This window comes from Chaetodon trifascialis, chromosome 16 (genome assembly GCF_039877785.1).
Source record: "Chaetodon trifascialis isolate fChaTrf1 chromosome 16, fChaTrf1.hap1, whole genome shotgun sequence".
Classification (NCBI taxonomy): domain Eukaryota; kingdom Metazoa; phylum Chordata; class Actinopteri; order Chaetodontiformes; family Chaetodontidae; genus Chaetodon; species Chaetodon trifascialis.
Genome location: NC_092071.1, coordinates 19,926,559 through 19,951,223, shown reverse-complemented (window position 1 = coordinate 19,951,223; position 24,665 = coordinate 19,926,559). Strand labels below are relative to the sequence as shown.

Below are 24,665 nucleotides of genomic sequence, written 5' to 3'. Positions count from 1 at the left end.
AGTGACTGGGTAGGTAAAAGTCTGCAGCATTTGAGAGAGAAATCTATATAGTTAGAAATCGACAGAGGCTTAGGCTGTTTGTTTTGTTATGGCTTCTCACAGAACTAAAAGCAAGCATGCATGCTGCATGCAATCTCAGTATGGTTTCATTTAGATACTTTTAAATTGTAGCACATTCATAATTACTTTTGTTTACCATGTTATAAAAAAATATATATTAATTTCTGCAGCATAGCCACATATAAATAACAGGCCTGTCTGCTATAAGGTGTTGGAGAAAACATTGGATTCTAACGAGCATCTACAATGTCTGTAAAATGGGAAATCATTTCAAACACTAGTTGTCTGGTTTTATCCAAGGTGCACTCATCAGGTAAACTTAGAAAACATGCAATTTTATTCTGCAAACGAAATGAAGCTTTTCATCATACTCACAGTTTGCCAGTATCAGCCCATAATAATGACACCACTGCCTGCAGTCAGCGAAGGTCTGGAGGATCATACTGCCTCCAGTCACTGACAGTTCGCTCACTGTCACGTTGACATCGTAATCACTTTAGTTACAGGTAGTTTTCAAGCGGATATGTGGGATCTATAATAGACAACGCGTTAAAATTACAAAGACATTTCCATAAACCTACCGGCAACAGCTGGGACAAGCTTCTTTCTCTGTCATTGGCTCAGGACTCCCCCCATAACCTCAGAGGTTGACCGTACACAGTCGAGTCCGAGGTCTGAGGGCCTCGGTTCGTGAAATTTCCATTTCAAAAGACTAACTATCATCCAAACAAGGGAGGTAAGATGATTGTTTCTCAATTGTGCATTTGCATACACTGTTTACTCGGCAGAGACGGACCAGACAGCGCACGCGAGTCTTGTCTAAGTTAGCCTAGCCTAGCCTAGCTGGCTAGTAGCATGCTAAGAGTAGCCGCAAAAGCAATAGTGATACTGAATGGCTGTCAGCCCCTGCCAGTTAGCTAGTAGCTAGTGTTAATAAGATGCTGTATCCTACGGTGTAACTCTGGCATTGAAGGTATTTATTGAATGTTTCGGAGTGCTACACATGAGTTGAGGTAATGTTTTGACTTGGGACAAGCAAATTCTATGTCAGTTAAAGTTAACGATGTGTAATCCCAGTGTTAGCTAGCTAGCATTAGCACCACTAACATTAGCGTTGACGCTTAACGCTAGCCCAGCTTTTACCTTGTGTGCAACGTTATCTTGATAATTGCAGCTTTATTGTTCTTTTGGAGCAGCTGACCAACCAAACCTCTAGGCAAATTAACTGACAAACACATTGCTCATGAACCAGCGTTTTACCAACGTTAACGTTTGTAAAACGAGTAATGAATGTAATGCCACTTTGCCACAGTTAACTGTCAGCTGTACACTACTTGGCTTTGTATGGCTCTGTGCAGTTTCTCGCGGACGGGAGGACTGTCCACTTAATTTGCTTCAGATTATATCAGACTCTACCCTTTAAATTGTCTACTTTGCCCTTTCGTCCCCTCAAGGTTGAACTGCAGAGAGATGGCAGACAGTGCAGGGCTGCAGTTTGTCAGCTCCTATGCTTTTGAAGCCATGCAGAAGGTGGATGTGGTGCGCCTGGCTGCCCTAAGTGACCCAGAGCTGAGGTTGCTGCTGCCCTGCCTGGTGAGGATGGCTCTATGTGCTCCAGCTGATCAGAGCCAGTCCTGGGCACAAGACAAAAAGCTTATTCTCCGCCTGCTGTCTGGAGTGGAAGCTGTCAACTCCATCGTTGCACTTTTGTCTGTGGACTTTCATGCCTTGGAGCAGGATGCACGAAAGGAGCAGCAGCTTAGGTATAGATGACTTACTCATGGTAATATGATTATTGCCACAGTTTGGTGATGCATTTACTGCCTCGGTTTTTATATCAACAAACTCAGTACAACTGATTACTGTTCTCCAAAATCGCCTGGGATGTTCATTTCATCAATATACGCAATGTGCTGTCTCTTCTGCCAGACACAAGGCAGGTGGCTCTAACGGAGAAAGCATCCTGGTGTCACAGCTACAGCACGGTCTGACCCTGGAGTTTGAACACAGTGATCCCCTCAGGAGGCTCCGTCTGACCCTCAGTGAACTGTTGGCCATCATGAATAAGGTATAATCAGAGGTAGCTTAAATGGGACTTGCAGGTATTCTTCTTATTAGAGAAATAACACACATAGACCTATAAATTGAATGTATAAAGGCTGTTAGCAGTTGATTTTAAAGAGAGTACTTAATGTGCCAGCCTAAACTACCCAGATAACCGATGACAATGTAGAAATGGGGGAGATTTTAGAGGTCTACGTCTGAAAGGCTGCCTTTTGTTTAATATAGAGATGTGGAAAGACATCTTTGATCCTTAAATACGAAGAGACAGAGTTGTCTAAATATAAAGAAATGCATCAAAAATGTCTGACTTTTGGAAATGAGTTGTGGGAGTAAGAAACAAAATTGCACAGCTTCCTGTTCTTTTTCTAAATTACCTATATTGGATGACTTGGATGATTGATCCACACAGTGTGTTTCCATTGTCGTTTCCCAGGTCGTAGACTCAAATGGAGAGTTCTTCTTGAAGTCGTCTGAACTCTTTGAAAGCCCTGTTTACTTGGAAGAGGTCGCTGATGTCCTCTGCATTTTACAAGCAGGTACCTGACTCCTTTCATCATCTTAATAGTTTTACCTGGATGTGCTGTGGAGGTGGGATGGTGTTGGTATGCAATGGCTTCTGCACAAATGTGCTCATTGCAAGAATGAAAATTGTGGGATCCATGATTCCCACCCCCCATTGTAGGAATGTGGTCTTGAGAAAGTGCATCATGGAGATAAATTTTGGATAAAGACCATGTAATAAATTGCAACAAAACTGACAGCTGATGATCATGATAAGATTATGTATGTGAGCACACAATGAATATTTCAAATATTTCTTTAAATCCAGTCTAAAAACATTGTTATTGTATGTGTGTGTTTATCTGCTCTTTCTCTTAGAGCTACCTTCCTTGCTGCCCATTGTGGATGTGGCAGAGGCTTTGCTTCATGTCCGCAATGGAGACTGGTTTTTGTGTCTGTTGGTTGCCAATGTCCCTGACAGCTTCAATGAAGGTAATTCATCTGTCTCATAACACTGCACGTGCTGTCAGCTGATAATGTCAGATGGAGTGGCTGTTTAATTACCAGTACTTGCTTTGTATAGTTAGCGAGTGAACCTGCTGCAGCAGAGACAGGGCTTTACTTAACATTACCATAGAAGCTTCGTTCCTTCATTCAAGTATAGGCAGTTTGCTATTTAGTTGCCATCACATTTTCTTTCAGAGTTGAGCTGTTTCCCCTCTAATTCTGGCCATGCCACTGGCCCAAGGGTGTATATATTTGTCTTTGATTGATGATGAACATTACTGTCTCACTCTGGCTCGCTGAGTGTGCTGTGTGTTTTGAGAAATGCATTATAAGAAAATGCCTGCTGTCTCCAGTGCCTCCTTATCACACAGAGGGTCAGGGCTAAGTCAGTAACTTTTGGTGTGTTACAGAGCAGTCCACATCAAGGAAGCCTTTTGGCTTTGTTACCGGAAAAGACCTTGTTTCACTGAATTGATAGTGAAATGAATCGATTTAAGGGTCAGGTGTGGGAAGTGGTTGTGTCTAGAAGCATCAAGGTCTGCCATGTTGAAGATGAACTGGTAACCAGACCGAACTCCATGGGCTCTTTTATGGCATATGAAATAATCCAGAAGTGGCAGAGATGGAAACGAATATCATTTCAGTGCTTGTCATAATCTCAGCCAACCATAAACCGTTTTCCTTTTAAACTGTCAGCTGTGGAAAAGTACAAGGGAAATGAGATGAGGCTGTGGAAATGCTGTCTTCTGGTGGCAGTTAAATCTTATTTACAAGCAAATAAATGAGTCATGATTCTGCAGTTTATGGAGGAATATGACCTGGCTGTGACATTGGAGAAATCATAGAGTGTTCCTATCTGTCAGTGATGTACAGAAAACCAGAAGACCTTTAGGCAAGGATTACATCATTAAACCAACATGACATATTGCATTAAAATGTATTGATTTTCTAGCATTCTAGCATTACTGTGTGGGAAAATCAAATTCAGTGAGCATGTTGCTAGTGGGCAGCAAAATCCCCTGATTCAAAGCATCGAATGTAAAATTTCAGGAAATGTAATAAACCAGATGTTTTTTTTTTAAGGGTGTGCAGTTTGTTTACTTAAATGTGCATGTCTTTCTTTGCAGTTTGTAGAGGTTTGATCAAGAATGGAGAGCGTCAGGATGAGGAGAGTGTGGGTGGTCGACGCAGGACTGAAGCCCTCAGGCAGTTATGTCAGATGAACCCATCACAGGCCCTCAACATCAGAGCGATGGTGGTCAGTTACACTATGAATATAATCACAGGACTCCAAGCTAACCCCAGAATCACACTTAACCCGTTACCTCCCAAAGTTTAGCAATTTCAGATGAGAGAATCCAATGCAGCAGCTACATTATGCAGGAGATGCGTTTGTGTTGAATTGATTCTGCTCTCCTGGCTGTTTTCATGTTGAACATTGTGAAGCATTTCACAGCTAAAGAGCCAGATCTTCCTCAGGAGTCAGTGGAGACCAAAGACAGAGATAAAAGAGAGTAAATATTAGATGTACATTAATCAGATGGCCAGAAAAACGGCTCCAAATAAATGATAATGTTGCTTTGTAACTACTGGATGTGTCAATGAGCAAATGTTTGCTGACAAGTTTTCTGTATCAGCTTAAACGGTAATGATATGGTAATTTTCTCTTCGCAACTTTCCAATTGTTTCTGCTGCCTCTAAGTGGCCAGTGCAATCTTCTTAATCTGAATATATTTGATACAATGTACAACATGCCAAGTGTTGCCACTCAGCTTTGTTAATAGAGCTGAAATTATAAGATGATTGATTAATGAGTCAGTTGACATCAAGTATTGACAACAATATTCTAAACAACAAAGTTGATAAGAGATTGATTGTTTCAGGCCTTTTTTCAAGCAAAAATGCCAAATATGCTCTGTTCTTGCTTCATAATTGTAAAGGTTTTGCTCTTTTTCTTTGTCTTTTTTAAGTGGGGAAAAATATAAGACTTCCCACTGGGCTTTAGGAAAACTGTTATTTTTGTTAATTCTTAATTGAACAGAATAATGATTTATTCTCCAGTTATTTCACACAAAAACTTCATAAAGGCTAGAGACACAGAAGATCTTTGTCGTCCCTGATTTATGTTGTGATACACTTGGTGATACTCTCCCTGAAGGGAGATATTTGTCTTCCTGCTTCCCCCCTGTTCTCAGGAAGGTTACAGCACAAGGTCAGTTATCGAATGACGCCCCAGGAGGTAGTAGAAATTCATAGCCTTGCTGAGGGATGCATCAGCAGGACTCATACTCATACAAAAAATGTCCTGAGAGTGGTCAAAAGAGCGGAAAACATGCTGTTTTGACTGGTGGTCAGACAAAATAAGACCTCGGAAATAATTAAAAAATGAAGACTTGCTAATTCATATTATTATTCCCATTATTATTTGTAATATTATTTTACTAAATTATGACCTCTAGTTTATTCAGCAATTAAAGTAAGAGTGGGTTGCATTACAGAACACTGTATAATTGACTGATATACAGTACAATTTACTGTGTTCATTCTCTGTATTCCTAGGTGGAGGAGTGTCACCTGCCTGGTTTGGGTGTGGCTCTGACTCTTGACTATAAACCAGATACAGCAGACGAGGCAGTCAGTCCCCTTGTCTCTTATGTCAGCGGTCTACTTCTGGGTACCAATAGCAAAGTCCGTACCTGGTTCAGTATGTTCATTCGCAATGGACAGCAGGTGAGGGGCCAGGGTTTATTCTGTGTTTCATTTAAGGTTGTAATTATACACACACACACACACACACACACACACACACACACACACACACACACACACACACACACACACACACACAACAAGCAAGCACTCCAGTAAGGAGGCAAGTTAACATGAAGAAGATTGTAATACAAAAAGATCCACTTTGGTATCTTGTCTGATCGTGTTGAGCAGAGCACACGGAGGCAGCAGCACTCTGTGTGAGATGACAAGACAAGATGTTGTGGTGTACTCTTGGAGCGCATTACAAGTCTCACCATGTTAAAGCAAACACTTGTAGTCTACTGGATGAAACGGGGCTAGGTTAAGTTAAACTAGGCCATGCTGACATGAATTGTGATTTGAATTTGATTAGATGCTCAGAATAAGGTGTGAACATGATCTGGTTTTGCAGTAGTAAGATTAGCATCACCATGGTCAGGATTAAGCCAGGGTTTCTAATGTGCGTGTAATGTAATCATGCTGAGTGTGAAAACTATGAACGCTCCCTCTCTCTCTTTCCTCTCTCTGTCTCTCTCTCTCTTTCTCTAACGTCAAACTGTCCTTTGAAGTAGTGAGGACTGGCCAAAATGTCCTCCCTCTCTGCATTGTCAACAGTTTTGTTAATCAATTGATGGTTTATTGTTAATCATTTTTCAAATGCCAGCGCATTCAGTGGTTGGAGCCCTGATGTAAATCTTGGGTGCACGCAAAGCAGTTGGCTCATGCCTTTCCCTCGCTCTCTCTTTGTGCTGCCAGCGAAAGAGGGAAAGCAGCTCGGTGCTGTGGCAGATGCGCAGGCAGCTGCTGCTGGAGCTTGTCGCCATCCTGCCACGCTCCCGCAGCACCCACGTGCCCAATGACGGCGATATGGAAGAGGAGGGTGGCTCAGGGTACTCTGGCCTCAGAGAGGAGCATGTGGTGAAGGCCAGTGCTCTGCTGCGGCTGTACTGCGCCCTCATGGGCATCGCAGGCCTCAGGTAGGTCAAAGAGGATGCAGCAGACCTCCTGACATTTTGATGCTTGTGTGATAATGATTTGAATGGGCATTTAGTTGTTTTTAGAGTTTGATTTTGAGATTTGAAAGTAACTGTTTTCCCTGTAGTTTTTCACTAAGAATGCGTTATTTGGTCCAGTGCAAATATTAAAGATGATCCATTCAGTGAATTTATTTAAAGTATTGGTTATCCTCAATATGATCCCTCTGCAGACCGACAGATGAAGAGGCAGAGCAGCTCTTGCAGCTAATGACCAGCCGGCCCCCGGCCACTCCTGCCGGCGTTCGCTTCGTCTCTCTGTCCTTCTGCAAGCTGCTGGCTTTCCCTACCCTGGTCAGGTATATAAAGCTGGTCTTATTACCTCCTATTTTTGGAAGTCTTTGTTTTATTCAGCAAACAGAAATGGGATCACAAACCCTATTCAACTACCAGTGGTTTTGAGGTTTGATTTTTTGCCAATGCATGCTACCTGCCAGAAGTCCTCTCTGCATCTTTTGGCATTTAACGCTGTCCTTTGTTATATAGAGTGTGAGCATTATCCTCTGTGCGTCTCTATGTCCAGCACTCCAGAGCAAGAGCAGCTGATGGTTATGTGGCTCAGCTGGATGATCAAAGAAGAGGAATACTTTGAGAGGTAAGAGTAATGTCTATATTTATGATAATGGGGCATTATTGAACAGTCATTATTGTATGGATTTGTGAGTCCAAATGAACATTGAGTATAAGTTTATCAAAATCTGCCTTCTGACTTCTGACTGCTGCTGCCGGTAACACCCTAATTTCCCCTACGGGGCATTAATAAAGTGTTGTCTTATCTTCTTTTATCTTATGACTAAGTAGAACAGATTGCATTGAATTCATGCAGGTCATCCTTTTTACTTAATTGAACTCAGTTTTTTTACTATGGGATTTTAAATACTGAAGAGACATTGTAAAATATGGATACACACAATATTAATTTTGTACGTGACAAAAGCCTTGGCTACACGATGTAATCATTTAAAATATTGAAACTGACATTATGCAGCGGTCGCCCGTGGTACAGTGAATTTGTATTTCTTAAAGGCAGTGACTGTCATAGAATGACTGAACAGTGTTTAGCATGCAGTTTCCATGAAAGCAAAAAGTGTTTGTGCTGCTCTTAACTACATTAAGTCTTACGCTTAGAGGCTGTTTTAAAATCCTGAAACACAACCAAAAAAAAGCATTTTTTCAATATATTGAGTACATGATGTGTAATTCTGACAGCCATGATTATTTTGACAGAACTACTTATTTTTTTGTTCTCTTTTTATTTCGCACTTTTAATTGTCAGATATCTGCGATTTTAGTAGTGTTTCAAATAATTTGGTCTGTTCTTGTCCTCAGCAAATGTCTGATTATTATAGGATTCAGACAGAGTACATGGTCCTCTCTATTGTTGCACTTACCACGCTGATATGGTCTCAGTCATTAGTCCTCTGCTCCAGCAGAGCATGTCAGTGACAGAATTCATTGAAACATGACAACAAATGAGTGAGAAGGGCAGAAACACTAACACTCACAGAATAAACAAGGTGCAGTAGCAGTTAAATGACAGTAGAATTGATAAATCCATGTCTGAATTCATACTTGAAGGTGTGTCTTCTTTATTTATGGTATTTGATGTCCCCTCTGTAATTGTGTATTTAGACAGTGACAAACTCAGCACAGCCTGGGACAGGCTTAGGCTGTGTGTGTGTGTGTGTGTGTGTGTGTGTGTGTGTGTGTGTGTGTGTGTGTGTGTGTGTGTGTGTGTGTGTGTGTGTGTGTGTGTGTGTGTGTGTGTGTGTGTGTGTGTGTGCGTGCGCGTGCCTGCTGCATGTGTGGGTTAATGCAACTAGCATAATCAGTTTCTGAAAATGTCTGTCCTGTAAGATGCAGGCTTAACGACATGTCCTAGTGTCTTTTCTCACTCACCTCACATGCATATATGTGTGTCCTCCCCACAGTGCTGCAGGCGTATCTGCTTCTTTTGGAGAGATGCTATTACTGGTTGCCATGTATTTCCATAGCAACCAGCTCAGCTCCATTATTGAGTTGGTGTGCTCTACTTTGGGGATGAAGGTAAGCTGGTAGGTGGGAGAGAGACAGTGATCAATACATTAGTCTGGCTGACCAGCTACTGGCCCCACTTCTCCACTGCAGCAGTGGTGCATATAAAGACTCTACCACTGATGAAACACTTGCAGCATGCACATATCTGCTAAGACACTCTATACCCTGTAGCCAATTTGCTGTGTTATTACTTATTAAGTGCACTATTGTTTCCTGCCTGTGTGCTAAGTAGTTTTCCTGTCTCAGTGTATTTTCCACTAAGATGTGTAATGTAATTGGATTTAGAGCCTGTTTGCTTCCACCCCTAGGGCAGTCCTCTCAATTCAGTGTTGTGCCTGCCATGTAGAATTTTTCTTATGAAATATGAAAGGAGGGAATTACAAAATACCAGCACTGTTGCCTGCAGGTTGTTTTCACTCACAGTAAACCTTCCATTGTTGACGGTCTTTATCTTTTTCCCCTTTTTTCTGTGCAACTTTCCACAGATTGCCATCAAGCCCAGCTCTCTCAGCAAGATGAAGACGATCTTCACACAAGAGATCTTCACAGAACAGGTACATACAGCATAAGTCCGTCCGGCACATTTTCTACCTGACAATTCCAGTGTTCAATCGTTTATCTGGATGTTTGTGTCAGCCTTTGTTCTCATCAACCCTTGTTTATTTTCCCCATCAAGAGCTGCAGTAAATTCAGGAGTGTCGAAGCTTTTAATTTAACAACTTGTCAAAATGAAATAAAATGTCCCTCAATTGGCCATAAATCACTTTAATATACATTTTTTCAAAGTATCCAGCAGTTTTGGGTAGAGGTATGTTCTGTAAACATTATTGTATTATCTGTCATGTCTACAAAGTTAATCATGCTTGTTATCAGGTCATCAAACAAAATGTCTAACGCCCTTTATAAATTAATCGTGCTTTAAGTTTTAAAGTTTTGTTGTATTTTTTTAGTCCGTTTCAGAGGGAGAACTGTGATTATGCACAGCACAGTTTTGTATCACATGTCTGTGTTGTGTTGTGGCAGTAGCTGAATGCACGAGTAGGAGTGTGCATCACATCTTGTTAGGGGTGATTCTGTCATGATATATGCAATCTTTTAGCTGTATATTGTTCCACATTATTATACATTATATGGAAATTCTGTTTTTTTAATCTATAAACAGATTAAAAAAACATGACTAGGGATGTCTGTTTTTGGCTAAGCCAGTTAAGTGAGTTAATCCCTGAAGCATCAAGGAGCTTCTTCATCTTGAAATAAATCATTCAAATTGTGCCACATAATGATATTGTGGTGCTGAAATATACAGAATTTGTAGGTGTTTTTTGTTCATTTCACATTGGTGCTGTTTAGATAACTTGTTTTTTTGGGTGTGTAGGTGGTTACAGCCCATGCTGTGAGGGTTGCAGTGACCAACAGCCTAAGTGCCAACATCACAGGATTCCTCCCCATTCACTGCATCTACCAGCTGCTTCGGAGTCGAGCCTTCACCAAGCACAAAGTGTCCATCAAGGTAGGAGATGTGCACTGGCTGGCCCATAATGACGACCAGCTGCTAAGTGATAAGTCTGTTTAAAATATTGATTTTGCCCTCCGGTGCTGTCCTTGTGTGCATCTGCCAGGATTGGATCTATCGGCAGCTTTGTGAGACAACCACCCCCATCCACACCCAGCTGATTCCCCTAATTGATGCCTACATCAACTCCATCCTCACTCCAGCATCCAAGGCCAACCCAGAGGCCACCAACCAGCCCATCACTGAGCAGGAGATCCTCAATGTCTTCCAGAGCTCTGCTGGGGTGAGTCAGCCTGAGGGTTTCATGGTAACAGCAAAAATCTAAAACTACACCTCAAACAGTTAATGACATTTTGCGGTATGTTCTTCATTTCACCTGTCCTATTTTAATGATATCTGACATTAAGTGTGAGTATTTGAAGGTAACACTTTCTTCTTAAGTTACCGTTATTGATTTTGTTCCCCCTTTTTAATGGCGCTTTACAGATTGCTTCCTTACATATCACACCTTCTCTTTCAGTTTTTCTGCCACCCCTGGTTTCACTTTACGTAATTATTGTTATAGCAGTAATTATTGTTGGGATACAGTAAAACTCTATTTTTCTGCAAATTGTACTTTTTTCTTTAAATATTTTTTTTGCCCATTTCTTTCATCTTTATTAGACAGAGGGGGGTGAAGAGGTAGATGTTAAATGGGGGCATGACATGCAACTCAGGAGTTGAACAAGTGGCGTTGAGGTTACATGGTGCGTGCTGTAACCATTCAGCTACCAAGGCACTTTTTCATCCATATCCAATTCCTTCTGACTGACCATTGTTGCGATCAGGTTTCAGGAGTTCTGATTTATATGTAATCACATTTCAAAAAGACATTATGAGTATTGAGTTGCTGCACTACACATAAGAATCAAATTATAGATATAGAATTGTAGCTCTTTTTTTGGTCCATAAAATCCTTTTGAATTTCAAAAGGAGTCTGAAGCTAAATTGCTGCTGCACAATTTCTGTGACATAAATGTGTTATTAATTACTGAAGTTATTTTTAAAGTTGGGCATAGTTGTTGAATTGGGTGGTTTAAATAGAAATTACCGCCAATTCATCATCATTATCTTTATTCAGTATCCATCTCCACATTCACTGAGGTGGCAGAGCCCTCCTATGCTGCCCCTCTCTGACCTGAAGCTGTTGTTTTGCTTCTCTCCTTCACTGTTGTTTAGCAAGGGGAGGCTAGTCGAGGAGGACGACAACGCTATTCCATCACAACCCAACTCCTTATCCTCTACTACATCCTGTCTTATGAGGAGAACCTGTTGGCGAGCACCAAACAACTGGGTATGTACAAGACAAAAGCTGTGTCCCATATAAGACTGCGCTGTGCCCGGCTTCCCACTGTGCTGTTGGCTCACTTCCTTTCTATTTCTTATGTTCTCTTCTTCTGCCTGTCTAAAGTGCATCCATTGTCATCTCCTCCATTGAAGGAGGCATTGTATTTGAGATGGAGGGAGTTTGTCAGGCAGTGAGAGGAGAAAGGCAGCTTTTGTCCTCTGTGAAGTTGTTGGAGATGCTCTCACTCTGGATGTGCAGTCATTCATCCTTTTCTCTCCCGGCACTGAATGTTGGCCGCTTCATAGAGAATAAATGGAGGGCTGACAAAGAGCCAAGTACAATGGCTGCGGGAGCTGAGCTAACTAGGACGGCTGTAGGTTAGATTGAGCATTAGCAGTTAGCCTAGTCAGTGTTTATTCTCTCCCATGACGAGCTCTGCTCTTGCCCTTCATTAGGCCAGATTTATGTGAGAGTTTATGTCCATCTCTTTAATTGCTGTGTTTACCCAAGTGCTCCCGCAGCCTTCAAGGAAGGAGTAATGAAGCCCATCACCAGTGGTAATGAACCCACGTCAATGAAAAATCACCTCCGCTCCTCTAACGCATCGGCACAGCAGCTCTGGCGTCCTTACTCTGCCAAATAAAACACTTATGCTCTCTCTTGTCCTTTTCTTGCTTTATCCTCTAACCCCTAATTTCCTGTCTTATAGTTTCTGTGCCTCATTCTCCCTTTCCTCTTTTTTTAAGCCTTGATGCAGAGGAAACCAAAGTCCTACTCGGCAGCCTTGATGGACCAGATCCCCATTAAGTACTTGGTTACTCAGGCCCAGGGATTGCAGCAGGAGCTAGGGGGTGAGCCTAAATGTACAAAATTGTAGTTGTATGCCCGTATTTCATATCACTTCACAGTAAATATCACTACTCTGCCAGAAAAACTCCTAATCTTGTTTGTCTTTCCCCAACCATATTTGCTGTTTATTTTTTGTGTGCAGTGGTAAAGAATGTGAGCAATCATTTCCTTGTTGGAAATGAGCAAAAAACACACACACACACACACACACACACACACACACACACACACACACACACACACACAAAGGGTAATACAAATAACCTTCCTTTTTCTTTCCCTGCGCCCAGGTCTGCACTCTGCCCTGCTGAGGCTGCTGGCCACCAACTATCCCCACCTATGTCTAGTGGAAGACTGGGTGTGTGAGGAGGAGGTGACGGGTACCCTGCCCCTGCTAAGGAGGATGATGCTCCCCAGCAACACCTGCAGATACACTCAGAGCCAGCTCCACCAGGGTGAGGGGGTGGGAATGAGGGATGAAAGACATGGAGGTTTCGGCTGGTAGTTCTGAATCCATTATTACTTGTCCTCAGGGCCATATATGAATTGATTAGATAGAATTAAGGGTAAACGGACATTTTTTCAACAAACCAGCACCAGTGATACTAACCTCGGAGCTAGGGTTGAGGATGGGAGACTGCTGTTGCCAGTCTTGAGCAGAGCAGTACAGTACCTGTAAATGTATTATATTGTATAATACACTTGCAGGTGAAAGCCGTTATCCAGATGAAATCTTATATCAATGGTTAATCCTTCAGGGTTTAGAGGATTATGCAGTAATTGGCTTCTCTTTGATAGAGATCCTTGACAAAATACAAAAGCGTAACAGATAATCACGTTCATGCCGTTATGCCGGTCAGTTTACAGTATATATGCATTTACAAATTGGTGTTTTATGTATTTATGCAACGAGGCACACATGTTTTGTTTAAAGGCATGCAGGGTGTTTTTAAGATCCCTCTGATAGCAACCTTCTTCAGCAGAATGGTGACAAGAAAGACAATGAATGGATTATTTCTGACTAGAAAAATATGGTAAAAATAGAAAAATAGCTCCTGTGCCTCCCTGAGCTTGGTGGTTGGAGGTGAGCATTCTGTAGTTTTGACACTTCATAGCTTTGATTCACACTTTTCGTGGATTGGAGTGCAAAGGATGACATGATGTTTGCCAGATGTTGCTACTGCCTTGCACTGGATTTATCTGATGCTCCAGAAATGTTTGGTTTCTATTCATTTTAGTATACACATTTGGTTCAGATCAGTTAAATGAACAAGACTCCACAACTCTTTACTTTGAAGATTAATGCAGCCGTTTGCCCCCCCAGCCTTCCAGAAGTTACCATCTAGCAGTCCCAGGCTGATGCGGATTCTGGAACATTTAACACTGCTCTCACCCGGTGACCTGATCCCTTATTCAGAGGCCCTCACAGCCAGCATGGCTCTGCTGCTGGAGCCTGCTGTGCCTCGCCGAATACTGCAGACCCTCAACAAGCTCTGGATGGGCCTCAACACTGTGATGCCTCGCAGGTACTTGCTCTGGACATGTTATAGACAAAATACAGAAAATTATGCATTGCAGCCCAGTGAGAATCCCCCTGAATGTCACATTGAGTGAGTTTATTTTATGTGATTTTAAATTTCATATAAGAACCAGATAATTGTTATGCCCCGTGGATATGTTATATTTGATATTTTCTGCCTTTTTGTGTGCATGAATTGAGTCACTTGGGTATTGGGTCTGAAAATCAATCAAGAGTCCAAATAAGCATCATGTCTTCACTAATTAGAATCTGGCATCTTTTGTTAGCTTAATGAGTAAAAAGTGCAAGTACATTAAACAAATAATTAAGGCCCAAAGAAAAATAAGAATATGAACCCACAGATTAAGTCACGTTCTGTTTGATTCCATTTCTCATTGTGTCTTTTCAGTAAAAGGTTAACAGTGGCACTTGACATGGTGTTGTCTCTACCGAGGCAGTGTAAAGTTGCTGTGAGACTCAGTAAATGGATTAAAGGGAGACCTGTGGAACAAGAGTTGTTGCCCTTAACCCCAAACTGCTTGCTCAGTGATTACAGTGTGAATAGATCACAGGTATTGAGCCAGGCAACTGTGTCAACCTGTAGGAACTCTCTGGACAGAAGAGGGTGACCCTCCTTGTGCCCCAGGGCCCACAGGAGCACAGTTACCAAAGCTCTGAGCAGACAACCTATCGATCCAAAAGGAGGCCGTAACTAGAAGCTCAGTGAAGGAAAACTGAGGGAGACTCAGTGAGGGAGATGTAAGGGATTGTTGCCCCCTCCCTCTCATAGTATTCAGTGGTGCAGAGGGCGAGATGACGGGCTCTGTGAAGCAAGGAGGGGGCAGCAGTGCCAAATTTCACACAGATCCACTGATTGATGCTGGTGCACAAGCTGCAGGAAGGCTTGGAGCTGCAAGAGTACCCTGCTGTTTATAGTTTAGCATTGGTCTGACAAGAGAGATTGAGGGTGAATAGCTGCCATAGGCTAATTTGTGAGTAACTGAATTACTGAAGTCATTAAACCCCCACTGAAGTGTGCCTTGTGTCATGTTTTAGTAGCACACCAAAAAACAGTAAATCCATTTTGGAAATACGGTGGACAGTTCATGATTAGGTCATTGTAAGCAGTTCTTAATAAGTATAGTTTTGTCACGCAATTGCAAATTTTATGAAAAGTTCCATAATGTCTTGTCATGTGTTATCATGTTAATTTATATGTTAAACTCAACAAATCTCAGTTTGGAATGAAATTCTTTGAGTCATGAAGCTCCAAAAGCTGGGCCAAAAGAGTTTAACATTCCCTGTCAGGTCATGTATTTCCTCTACTTCATAACACTGTGATATGAATGAAGGTTAAAAGTGATGTTTCTGTCTTGCAGGCTGTGGGTGATGACAGTAAACGCCCTGCAACCTTCAGCTAAGCTGCTCAGGCAGCAGAGGTACACTCAGAATGACCTGATGGTGGACCCTCTCATCGTGCTGCGCTGTGATCAGAGGGTGTACAGGTAACTGCAGCACATATTCTAAAGGGCCTAATACTGTACAGACACATGGATGCAGGTCTGTTTATGCTACACTGAGTGTCTGTGTAATCAGACCTGTTGACACATTTGTTGATTCTCACCATATGGACCCACACAATTGGCTGCATTTATTTTCACAATACGCGAGAATGGTGTAAGATGTGTGAGATACCTTCAAAGAAATCGTTGAGAGTTCTCACACACATTGTCAGGTTCATGCTGTAATTGTGAGTGTCTACTCAAAAATAATTTCATGCTTTAATGTGAAGAAAACACATTCTCTTTCTTATACTGTCCATTATTGCAGCGCCTCTATTCACCCTCACTCTGAAACACCCCGTTGTATCTATTTAAGATAAAAGCCTCCCGAAAAGCCCAGTCTACTCTCAGCTGGTCAGCCCTCACAGGCCTGAGCAGGTGTTGACCACTTTATTCCTGCATCAGCTTTGCTGAGTTTTTGCACCCACAGCTGTACTGAGGACATGACTGAAAACGGTGGGCATAGTTGTAATATCACAACCTCAAGGAAGTCCTGATGGCACATTTAAAGGCACAGTTTCTGAATATGGGCTGTGTGCATTTATCAGTGTATTGAGGATTTTGATACTTTCTCAGTATTTTTAAAGCACCCTGACCTGCTGTACAATCAAAAGAGATGGGAATCTCACTTTATGCAATATGAACTTTTACTTAACCTTTAAACACTATTATTGCAGTCACTATTATCTTATATCAAAATCCATGACAGCAGGCAGTGTTTTTTAATCTAACTGTATATCCAGCAACAATTTTGTGTTTAAATGGACCCGAGCAGATGGCGAAAAATGGCAAGATTTGACATTTTTAGAGCAGAAGACCAGATGACTCAAGAGATTAAAATGATGAGTTTTGATTCCAAGCTGTTTGAGATAATTGCGAAAATGTCAATGATGAGTTCATGATTGTCGTTAAATTAAGTGGTCGGTGGAATTTGCAACCCTCTTGTTAAATTTTGGTACTTCTAGGTCGTAAGGTTTTTACTGCCAAATATGTTTAGCAGAGAAAAATAAGAAGAAATTCTATTACTTTTATGTCCTGGAAGACTGGAAACTTGAGTTGGGAAATTGCAAAAGTCGTACAGACGATGGCATGGCAATTTTTAAATCCACACACAGCACTAACTGACAGCAGTTGACACCTAACAGTCATTTAGTTCTGCATACAATCAGTGAAGTACCGCATTAAAGGCATGCTTTTACATAAGCTTTGCTCAAGGGTGTTCTCAAACATTTGGGTGAAATTTGATCAAAATTTGGTTAAGTAAAAGTAAAGTAAAAAATGTGCATACAGTACAAACTACAGTAAGACACTGAATGTCACTGCAGACTCATTGTTTGACATGTCTGAATACCATTGGAAACATAATATCAAAAGACTGGAAGCTTTGGTAGCACTTTAATAAAGACTAGATGATATAGGTGTTCTTTTGTCACATTTGAGTGGCTGAAAACCTTTCAGGTCTGTTTTCAGCTCGGACCTAGCATTTGAAATCATGCACCGAGTTTGGTTACAGTCACTTAAAGCTGCAATAGTTAACTTGTATAAATGTAAATTTATTGTCATATTTGGTCCCACCTACTGCTCCTACTGCGATTTGCAAGAATCCACCGCGCCCAACACAAAACAACCAATCAGAGCCAGAGGAGCATCTGAGGGAGTGTCTGACATCTGTCAATCACTACTCACACACGCTGTGAACTGCCCCCTCCCTCCGCTCATGGTGCCGGCTGCCGCTCAGTCAAACAGTTCTGTGAGCGGCGTCAGGAGGAAGCTATGGCGGAGCAACAGCCACCCGCAAAGGAGAAACTGTCCATACTGCCGCTGCCAACAGCAGCACATACGGCTAAGACAGTAAATAACCAGAAAGCTAATATGGTGATTGTTACAATAACACTCCGCAGAGCGTACGGTATGTTAGCAACTGTGATGTAGCGGCTGGGCATAGTTAGCTTGTTTCTGATGCTAAGGCTAACGTTACTGGTTGTCATGGCAGCAGCGCAGACGTAGCAGGGAGGAGGGGCTTGGAGGCAGGGCATGAGTGCAGTGGAGAGGGAGGGGGAGTGACGTGGAACTTGTGTTGATTCAAATTTTCAGGCATTTTCTGCTCTCTTCTCCATCTTACCTACTGCAGCTTTAAGCCAATTTTGATTAATGAGCATTTATGTAAAGTTGATCTTAAAGATACGGGTTAAAGCGTTCAGTTTACAATCAGATTGACACATCAAAATTTCCTTGATAACTTGAGCTCCTCAAAGTTAGTAGATGATCCCTACTCAGTTTCAGACCAATGGCCCAAACGTTTCTGAAAATACAAATTTCAGAAAATTGTGATAATTTCGGAAAATCTGGCATTTTATAGTAAAATGCATTGGGCAAAGATGCACCTGAATTCAGAGGTTAAAATGACGAAAGAAGTTTGACTCTTGGCCAAGACATTTTCAAGAAAATTGCAAAATACTTGGTTGGAGTTTGCAATCCAGCTGTTCACTTTGGTGTTTGTTTGTCTTACCGTTTTTGCAGCACAAACGTTTTGTGGAGAAAAATAAGAGCAAAAAAGAATAAAACTAATACTAATAAGAACAAAAGAACAACAGAGGTCCAGCAGCGACTGACATTGTTTGGGCCCATTTTTAAAGGTGTATTCATATCAAGTATATTTATTGGATCTCTTGAGCATTTACTCTTTTAATTTGTTTTGTTTTGACAGATTTCCCAAAAACAAAAAAAAAAAAAAAAAAAGAAAAAGAAAAAAAAAAAAAATCAAATTTCTGAGGAAAGTCTGGTTTCAACTGTTAATGAAGCTCAGGGGAGTTCTGATTCTGCTGTGCTCACATCTTTCAGTTGTATTCCTGTTTATTGTGTAGCCAGAGCCTTGGTTTTGTTATCCTTGTCAAATTCCACCAGTTGACCCCAGACCTGCAACTCATACCAAAGCAAACAAAATTACAGGTTGAGCAAATGTTTGTTTGTTTTTTTTTGCCAGGTGTCCTCCTTTGATGGACATCGTCCTTCACATGCTGAATGGCTACCTGCTGGCCTCAAAAGCCTACTTACACTGCCACTTGAAGGAGACGGCTGACTTTGATCGGCAGAGCCAGACAGTCTCAAACCTGGGCGTGCCTGGACAGCCGGATACACCCGAGGTCACCAGGGAGGAGCTGAAGAATGCCCTTCTCGCAGCGCAGGTATTGTAAACCACTAACTGACCCATTCACACACACTGTGTCTCTCTAACACACAAAGACCTCATTTTTACAGAAGAACCATTTTTGTTTGCATGTCATGAGCATTTGATAAATGTGAGATGATCTTTCACACCTGTAAACATCTATGTAACTGTAGGACAGTGCAGCTGTCCAGATTCTCCTGGAGGTGTGTCTGCCAACCTCTGAAGAGCAGCAGCTTGGGGCCAACATGGAGAGCCTGCTGAGGAGTATTCGGGGCCCCTTGCCGGGGAAATCGAAACAGGGAAGCCTGGAGCCGAGAGCCAGCGGGAACGTGGAGAACGCCGAGCCAGAGGGAGGCCTACTTAGTGACTTGAGGGAGGTGCAATGTCTCATCTGTTGTCTGCTGCATCAGATGTTCATTGCTGACCCCAACATTGCCAAGTTGGTCCACTTTCAGGTAACACAATGGGGGAAAAGATGAAGCAGGCTGTACACTTGTTTGTTGTTTTACTGTGAAAATGGAAAGCCTGGCAGGTTTACAGAGTCCAAAACGTAAGAGTGAGAGTGTTGATACAGGGCAGAATCCAAGCCCAACAGGGGCATGGGCTGTTTGAGGGCTTTTGGTGTTAATCAGGAACTTTCTGACGTACCTGCTCCTTAATGACCTTCCTGCATGACTAGATTATCTTGTTAGAAAGTAATGTTATCATATGTGATCTTCTGTGTAAGTGGTTTAGTGGATCATGCCATATTGCTGAAAATACCTCAGAGTTTTCATGAAGAGCCAAATCATGTTGACTGCATTAGTCATCACGTTCTGCCATGGCTTTAGTGGTCAGTTACCGCAGAACTCCCAGAAGTAGCAGATGGCCATATGGCGGACTTCATCAAACAACCCTTCCTCAGTCACACTAATCCACAGTCCCAAGCAGAAGCTGCTGTGCGCATTTGTGTCCACACACATTTAATATGGAAGTACTTTGTTTGATTAAATGACTACTTGATTGAATTGACTCTATATTCCGAATTCATCCCTTATCATTCTTGGTTCTTATCATAAGATTTATGTTTCCTGCTCTCTCACTCTCTGTACCTCTTTCTGTCAGGGTTACCCTCAAGCTCTGCTGCCTCTAACTGTGGCAGGCATCCCCTCCATCCATATCTGTCTGGACTTCATCCCAGAGCTGCTGGCCCAGCCCCAGTTGGAAAAGCAGGTGAAGCCTTGCAACCTCCCCTCCCATCTCTTCTCTTTTTCCTGGCTTTAAATCCTGGACTTGCCCTGGTTTTGTGCCAAAGCCTCTCTTAAACTCTTGTTTTTTTAAAGCAGTTGTGAACGTGTGTGTGCCCACAGATCTTTGCAATCCAGTTGCTGTCGTACTTGTGCACCCAGTACGCCCTACCCAAGTCCCTCAGTGTGGCTAGGTTGGCCATCAGTGTTATGGGCACCCTCCTCACAGGTCAGTGAGCTGTGTTTCTTTGCACAACCTTCTTCTTTTTATTTACTTTTTTTCATTGAATTTGCTCCCAGCACCCTCACTGGGTGAATCACAATGCAGCCTGTATACACTGTATCAGTATATCATATCTGAGTTGTCATACAGTATGTGGTGATGTTTTTATTCCTATATTTGGCTGCCACCATCTGGCCTTTGGCTGTTAGTGCAGCATTATCTCTCCATTACATAAAGTGTACAATGCAGCCACTGTATTCATTGTTAATGCAGCCCTTGTATGTGTTCTAAGCTCTTGTTCTAAGTGTGTGTGTGTTCTGTTTTTTAGTGCTGACTCGTGCCAAACGTTTCTCCTTCTTCATGCCCATCCTGCCATGCCTGGTGGCTTTCTGCCAGGCCTTCCCTCCACTCTATGATGATGTGGCAGCTCTGTTAGTACAAGTGGGCCAGGTTTGTGCCTCCGATGTTGCCACCAAAGCCAGAGACGTTGACCCTCTCATTGCCCGTAAGTACAGTGAGTCACTTGGGTGCCATTATAACAGTTTTTTAAATGGCATTATTAAATTTTTTTTAACCACTGGGTTACACCTTTCATTAATACATGATTTGTAATAATTGCTTTTCATTGTTTGTGTGACCACCAGTGTTGAACGTTGTATCAGTGAAGTTATCAAGTATGAGTCGCCTAACATGTTGAGATGGAGATTGGATGTTGAGATTCATTCCTCTTCCAAAAAAAATGAGCAGAAACACTGGTGTCCTGAACTGCCTCCGATAGCACTGATAAGGAAACTATTTGCACTTACATTGGTAGTCACTGTCCTGAAGACATTGTTCTTATTAGACATGAACAGATCAACCAACTCAAAAAAGCTCATATGTCGCCATTGATACCAAATGCCAGTGTCAAAGTGCCAAAAACTGTAGTTCTTCAAATGGCCATCTGAAGCTGGCTCCAAAAGCAAGTCAATCCCCATCGACCACCATACTAACATGCCCAACTTTACTGCAGAATAGGTCTCTATAGCTAATATCACCATTCATGACAACTGTGTGGGAGGGGGATTTTTATGTAACTACCTTGTTTGAATTTGAATATTAAGTCTTAAAGTTATTTATAATCATGGGCATGACCGCTTAAAGTGACAGCTAGGCGCTTGGTGTCAGCAACCACGCTTGATTTGGCCTGCCTCAGCTCCACCCACACTCCACCTCTTGGCCCGTTTTTGGATCAGCTGGGAGTTTGACGGTCAGGCGCTGCCAAGATGGTGACGGTCGGAGCCACTGTCACTGAGCTTCATAATGTAGTTGCACACTTTACTGTAGGCCTACATTAGATCAAATGAAGCTAATCCATGTTAGATCAACATTTCTGACAGTTATCTAGGTCTGGATTAAGAAAATGCATCTTTCAAAGATTTCCTCTAATGGCTGAGAAAAGGATATGACTTTCCACTGAATTCCTACTTCACCAACACTGCCAATAGTTTTCCATCTGGCTGGAAGCACCTCAGGCAGTGATTTAACCTGCGCCTCTGCAATGTTGAACATGTTTTGTAGTTTGTGGCCTGCTCCATCCAGGTGTCCCAATTAATACCATCTGGCCGTCCCAACCTGAGTGTGCCAGATCTCATCTAATGGAAAAAAAAAGCCTTGATCAGCTGTAAATACTGATCTTCCGGATTGATTCAGCAACTCTTACCATAGATGATATGTATATAACATGTAGATTTTCATTGCGCATGTGCCTTGTTTATACATGGACATAAGTTTGTTGTTTTTCCTGCCTCAGGCCTGCAGTATCTGAAGGAGAAGCCTCAGGGGACTGTGGCTGCAGGAGGAGGTTCCTCCAAGCTGACTTTACCCCAGAGGACAGCAGAAGAACTGGGTGGAGCTGACCCTGATGTCCAGCTCTGCTACTGCATAGAGGCCACCTTCATGGACATCATCAGCTCCACCCTTCATGGACTATAGACCAGACACACATATTATAGAGGAAGAGAAAGAAGGGGGACTGGACTTAAACCAACGACTCTAATCACTGCCTCCAAAAGACATTCATCCTCAGAGAGGGCTACTGTCAACACACATCCGTTCATGTTTAACAAATGGATTCAGACTGATGTCACCTTCAAGGGCTTTCAGATGATGTAAGGCTGTGGGTTACTCTCATTGTTGACATGTTGTTGTTATTCATTAGACTCTGTTCAGTCTGCACTAAAGTCAAGGACTGAAAAATCCATTCTCATTCTCATTCTCATTCTCATTCTCATTCTCATTCTCATTCTCATTCTCATTCTCATACCACCAGGCTCCTTTTTTGACACCTGATTTGAAATCTATTCCAAAATGTATGCTCATGTGCTCTGTCAGAGTTTGTAGAGAGTAAAAAACGTTAGGCATATTTTTGTAAGCTGTAAGCCTTGTGACCTTTTTTCTCAGCAAATGAAAAAAGGAAAATGTTGCCTTGAAATAAAATGTAGAGCTTTTGTACTGTATTTGTTTGTAATAAAACAAAGAAACCTTTTCATTGATGAGGTGTATGTGGGACAAATGGGAAACATTTTGGTTTGAATTTGTGTTATGTCCAGCCGTTCAGTCTCGGATCTAAACGAGCTGCTTTCAGTGTAATTTTTATTGATGTCCAGGATTTATTTGAATCTGCACCGTGTTCTCGCGATTTTTGGAAGTTCGTGATATTTGTTTGAACATAGACGTTGGGTAATGTCGCTGCCAACAGAACGCGCGTAATTTGACGAGATAAACAGGAGGAGAAGAGCGGACGAGTACAACTGGAGACCGCTAGCTGGTGTACTGTAGATATGAATGGCAAGCCATTGAAAATGGAGCCAGACCTGCCGAAGCTAACGTGTTTTTAAAGAAATACACGATGTACGGACAAGCAGGAGGAGGAGCAGAGGGACAGTGGAGCTCCAGGTGTCAGCGTCAGGTGAGAGGACATCAATTAACTGCCAAAAGCGACATTTTGGGCTTCAATAAAATGTTTTGAAACTCCACTGAAACTTCTACTGACAAGCTTAAGAAGACATTCTTCACGTTCCTAAATTTAGAGAGCTCCACAGGTCCAAAATGGCTTCAGTTCAACCTTTGGTGAGCTCAGTCCTCTGGTACATGTTTCTGTATTATTAACCACGACACAACACTAACCATGATAAAAACCAAAATGGCCTCCATTGTCCAACGTTATACGTATGATGCAGAGTGGAGCAGTTTTAGTAGTTAAAGCTGCTGCCAGTGAGAAATCGTGACGTTCAAACCCAGAAGTCCTGGTTCTGTTCACGTCGGCTCACCGTCACCCTGTCATGGCTGCACGGTGCTCTTTCTGGAGCGGAGCCATCTTTAATGTTCCTGCAAACCAAAATGCCACATAGCTGTGAAAACGCTAATTGTACAAATGAATTACTAGGGTATGAGGTTTTCTCTGATGTTCCTGGCCTGTAACAGAATTTCATTCCCGTTGTAGTTTGAATATGTTTTATTTTATCCTTATTTATATATTCAAGTATGACAGAAACACAGTTGTTAATTTCAGGTGTCAGTTACTAATGAGGATACTGAAGATTTAATGCAGAGTAAATTAACAAAAGAAAAATCTTAAGACCACTGAGAAAACATGACTCAAGAACAGTAAATCTTTCAACATTAAGTTCTCGGTGTTTCAAAAACAGTTCTCCCTCTCGAGCATTTGTTATTTAGTGTGTATAAATAAGCAAATTGAAGTACATTGCGTCTAAAGCCACTACCCTCCCTATGTAGGTTTTTCATTGCAGAACGTGAGCTCCTGTGTTGCAAAAAACCTTGAAATTCCCAGAGAAAACACAGAAGACGTAACCTCTGTGTGTGTGAAACGGAGGGAGGTGGTGTGATGGGTCCCTGGAGATGGGTGATGTGATGGGTCCTTGTCTTAATATTCTGAAGTGTGAGGCAATGCTATTTTGAAGTTTTTCGTCCTTGGGTGGGTCCTCTGTGAAATTCCTGCCTGTGTGTGTGTGTGTGTGTGTGTGTGTGTGTGTGTGTGTGTGTGTGTGTGTGTGTTGTAGACTGTGTTCCTTATGGCAGTAGTTCATTTTTGTGGATGTGGACCATGTGGCTCAGGGAAGCTGGGCCAAACTGGTGTACCGGTCTATAAGAGGTGACATAAAGTGCAACCAATTAGGCCAAGTGAGGTCAGTCATTCATGGCTTTCTGTGGTGGATTTGTCTGCAGATGGCAGCCTTTGCTCTCAGCTCACTTGAATACGGATGATCAGTAGAATTTACTTGGAAGTGGAGCTACATTAGCAAATATCAATTTGCAGTCTGC

At 42.1% G+C, this 24,665-nt stretch overlaps 1 protein-coding gene across 1 annotated transcript; it reads left to right on the top strand.

Annotated features, from left to right (window-relative positions):
- Nucleotides 1-658: 658 nt before the first annotated feature.
- On the top strand, nt 659-22,874 carry ints2 (integrator complex subunit 2). Its single transcript, XM_070983772.1, has 25 exons — nt 659-796; nt 1,515-1,823; nt 1,990-2,128; nt 2,558-2,660; nt 3,004-3,117; nt 4,260-4,390; nt 5,692-5,862; nt 6,640-6,860; nt 7,091-7,216; nt 7,441-7,512; nt 8,849-8,963; nt 9,440-9,508; nt 10,330-10,464; nt 10,574-10,750; nt 11,686-11,800; nt 12,541-12,645; nt 12,934-13,098; nt 13,968-14,169; nt 15,542-15,667; nt 18,708-18,909; nt 19,067-19,348; nt 19,998-20,105; nt 20,243-20,348; nt 20,671-20,847; nt 22,135-22,874. Exons 2-25 carry the CDS (start codon nt 1,531-1,533, stop codon nt 22,314-22,316), a joined length of 3,636 nt encoding a protein of 1,211 aa, XP_070839873.1. The 5' UTR covers nt 659-796; nt 1,515-1,530; the 3' UTR covers nt 22,317-22,874.
- The last annotated feature ends 1,791 nt before the right edge of the window (nt 22,875-24,665 follow it).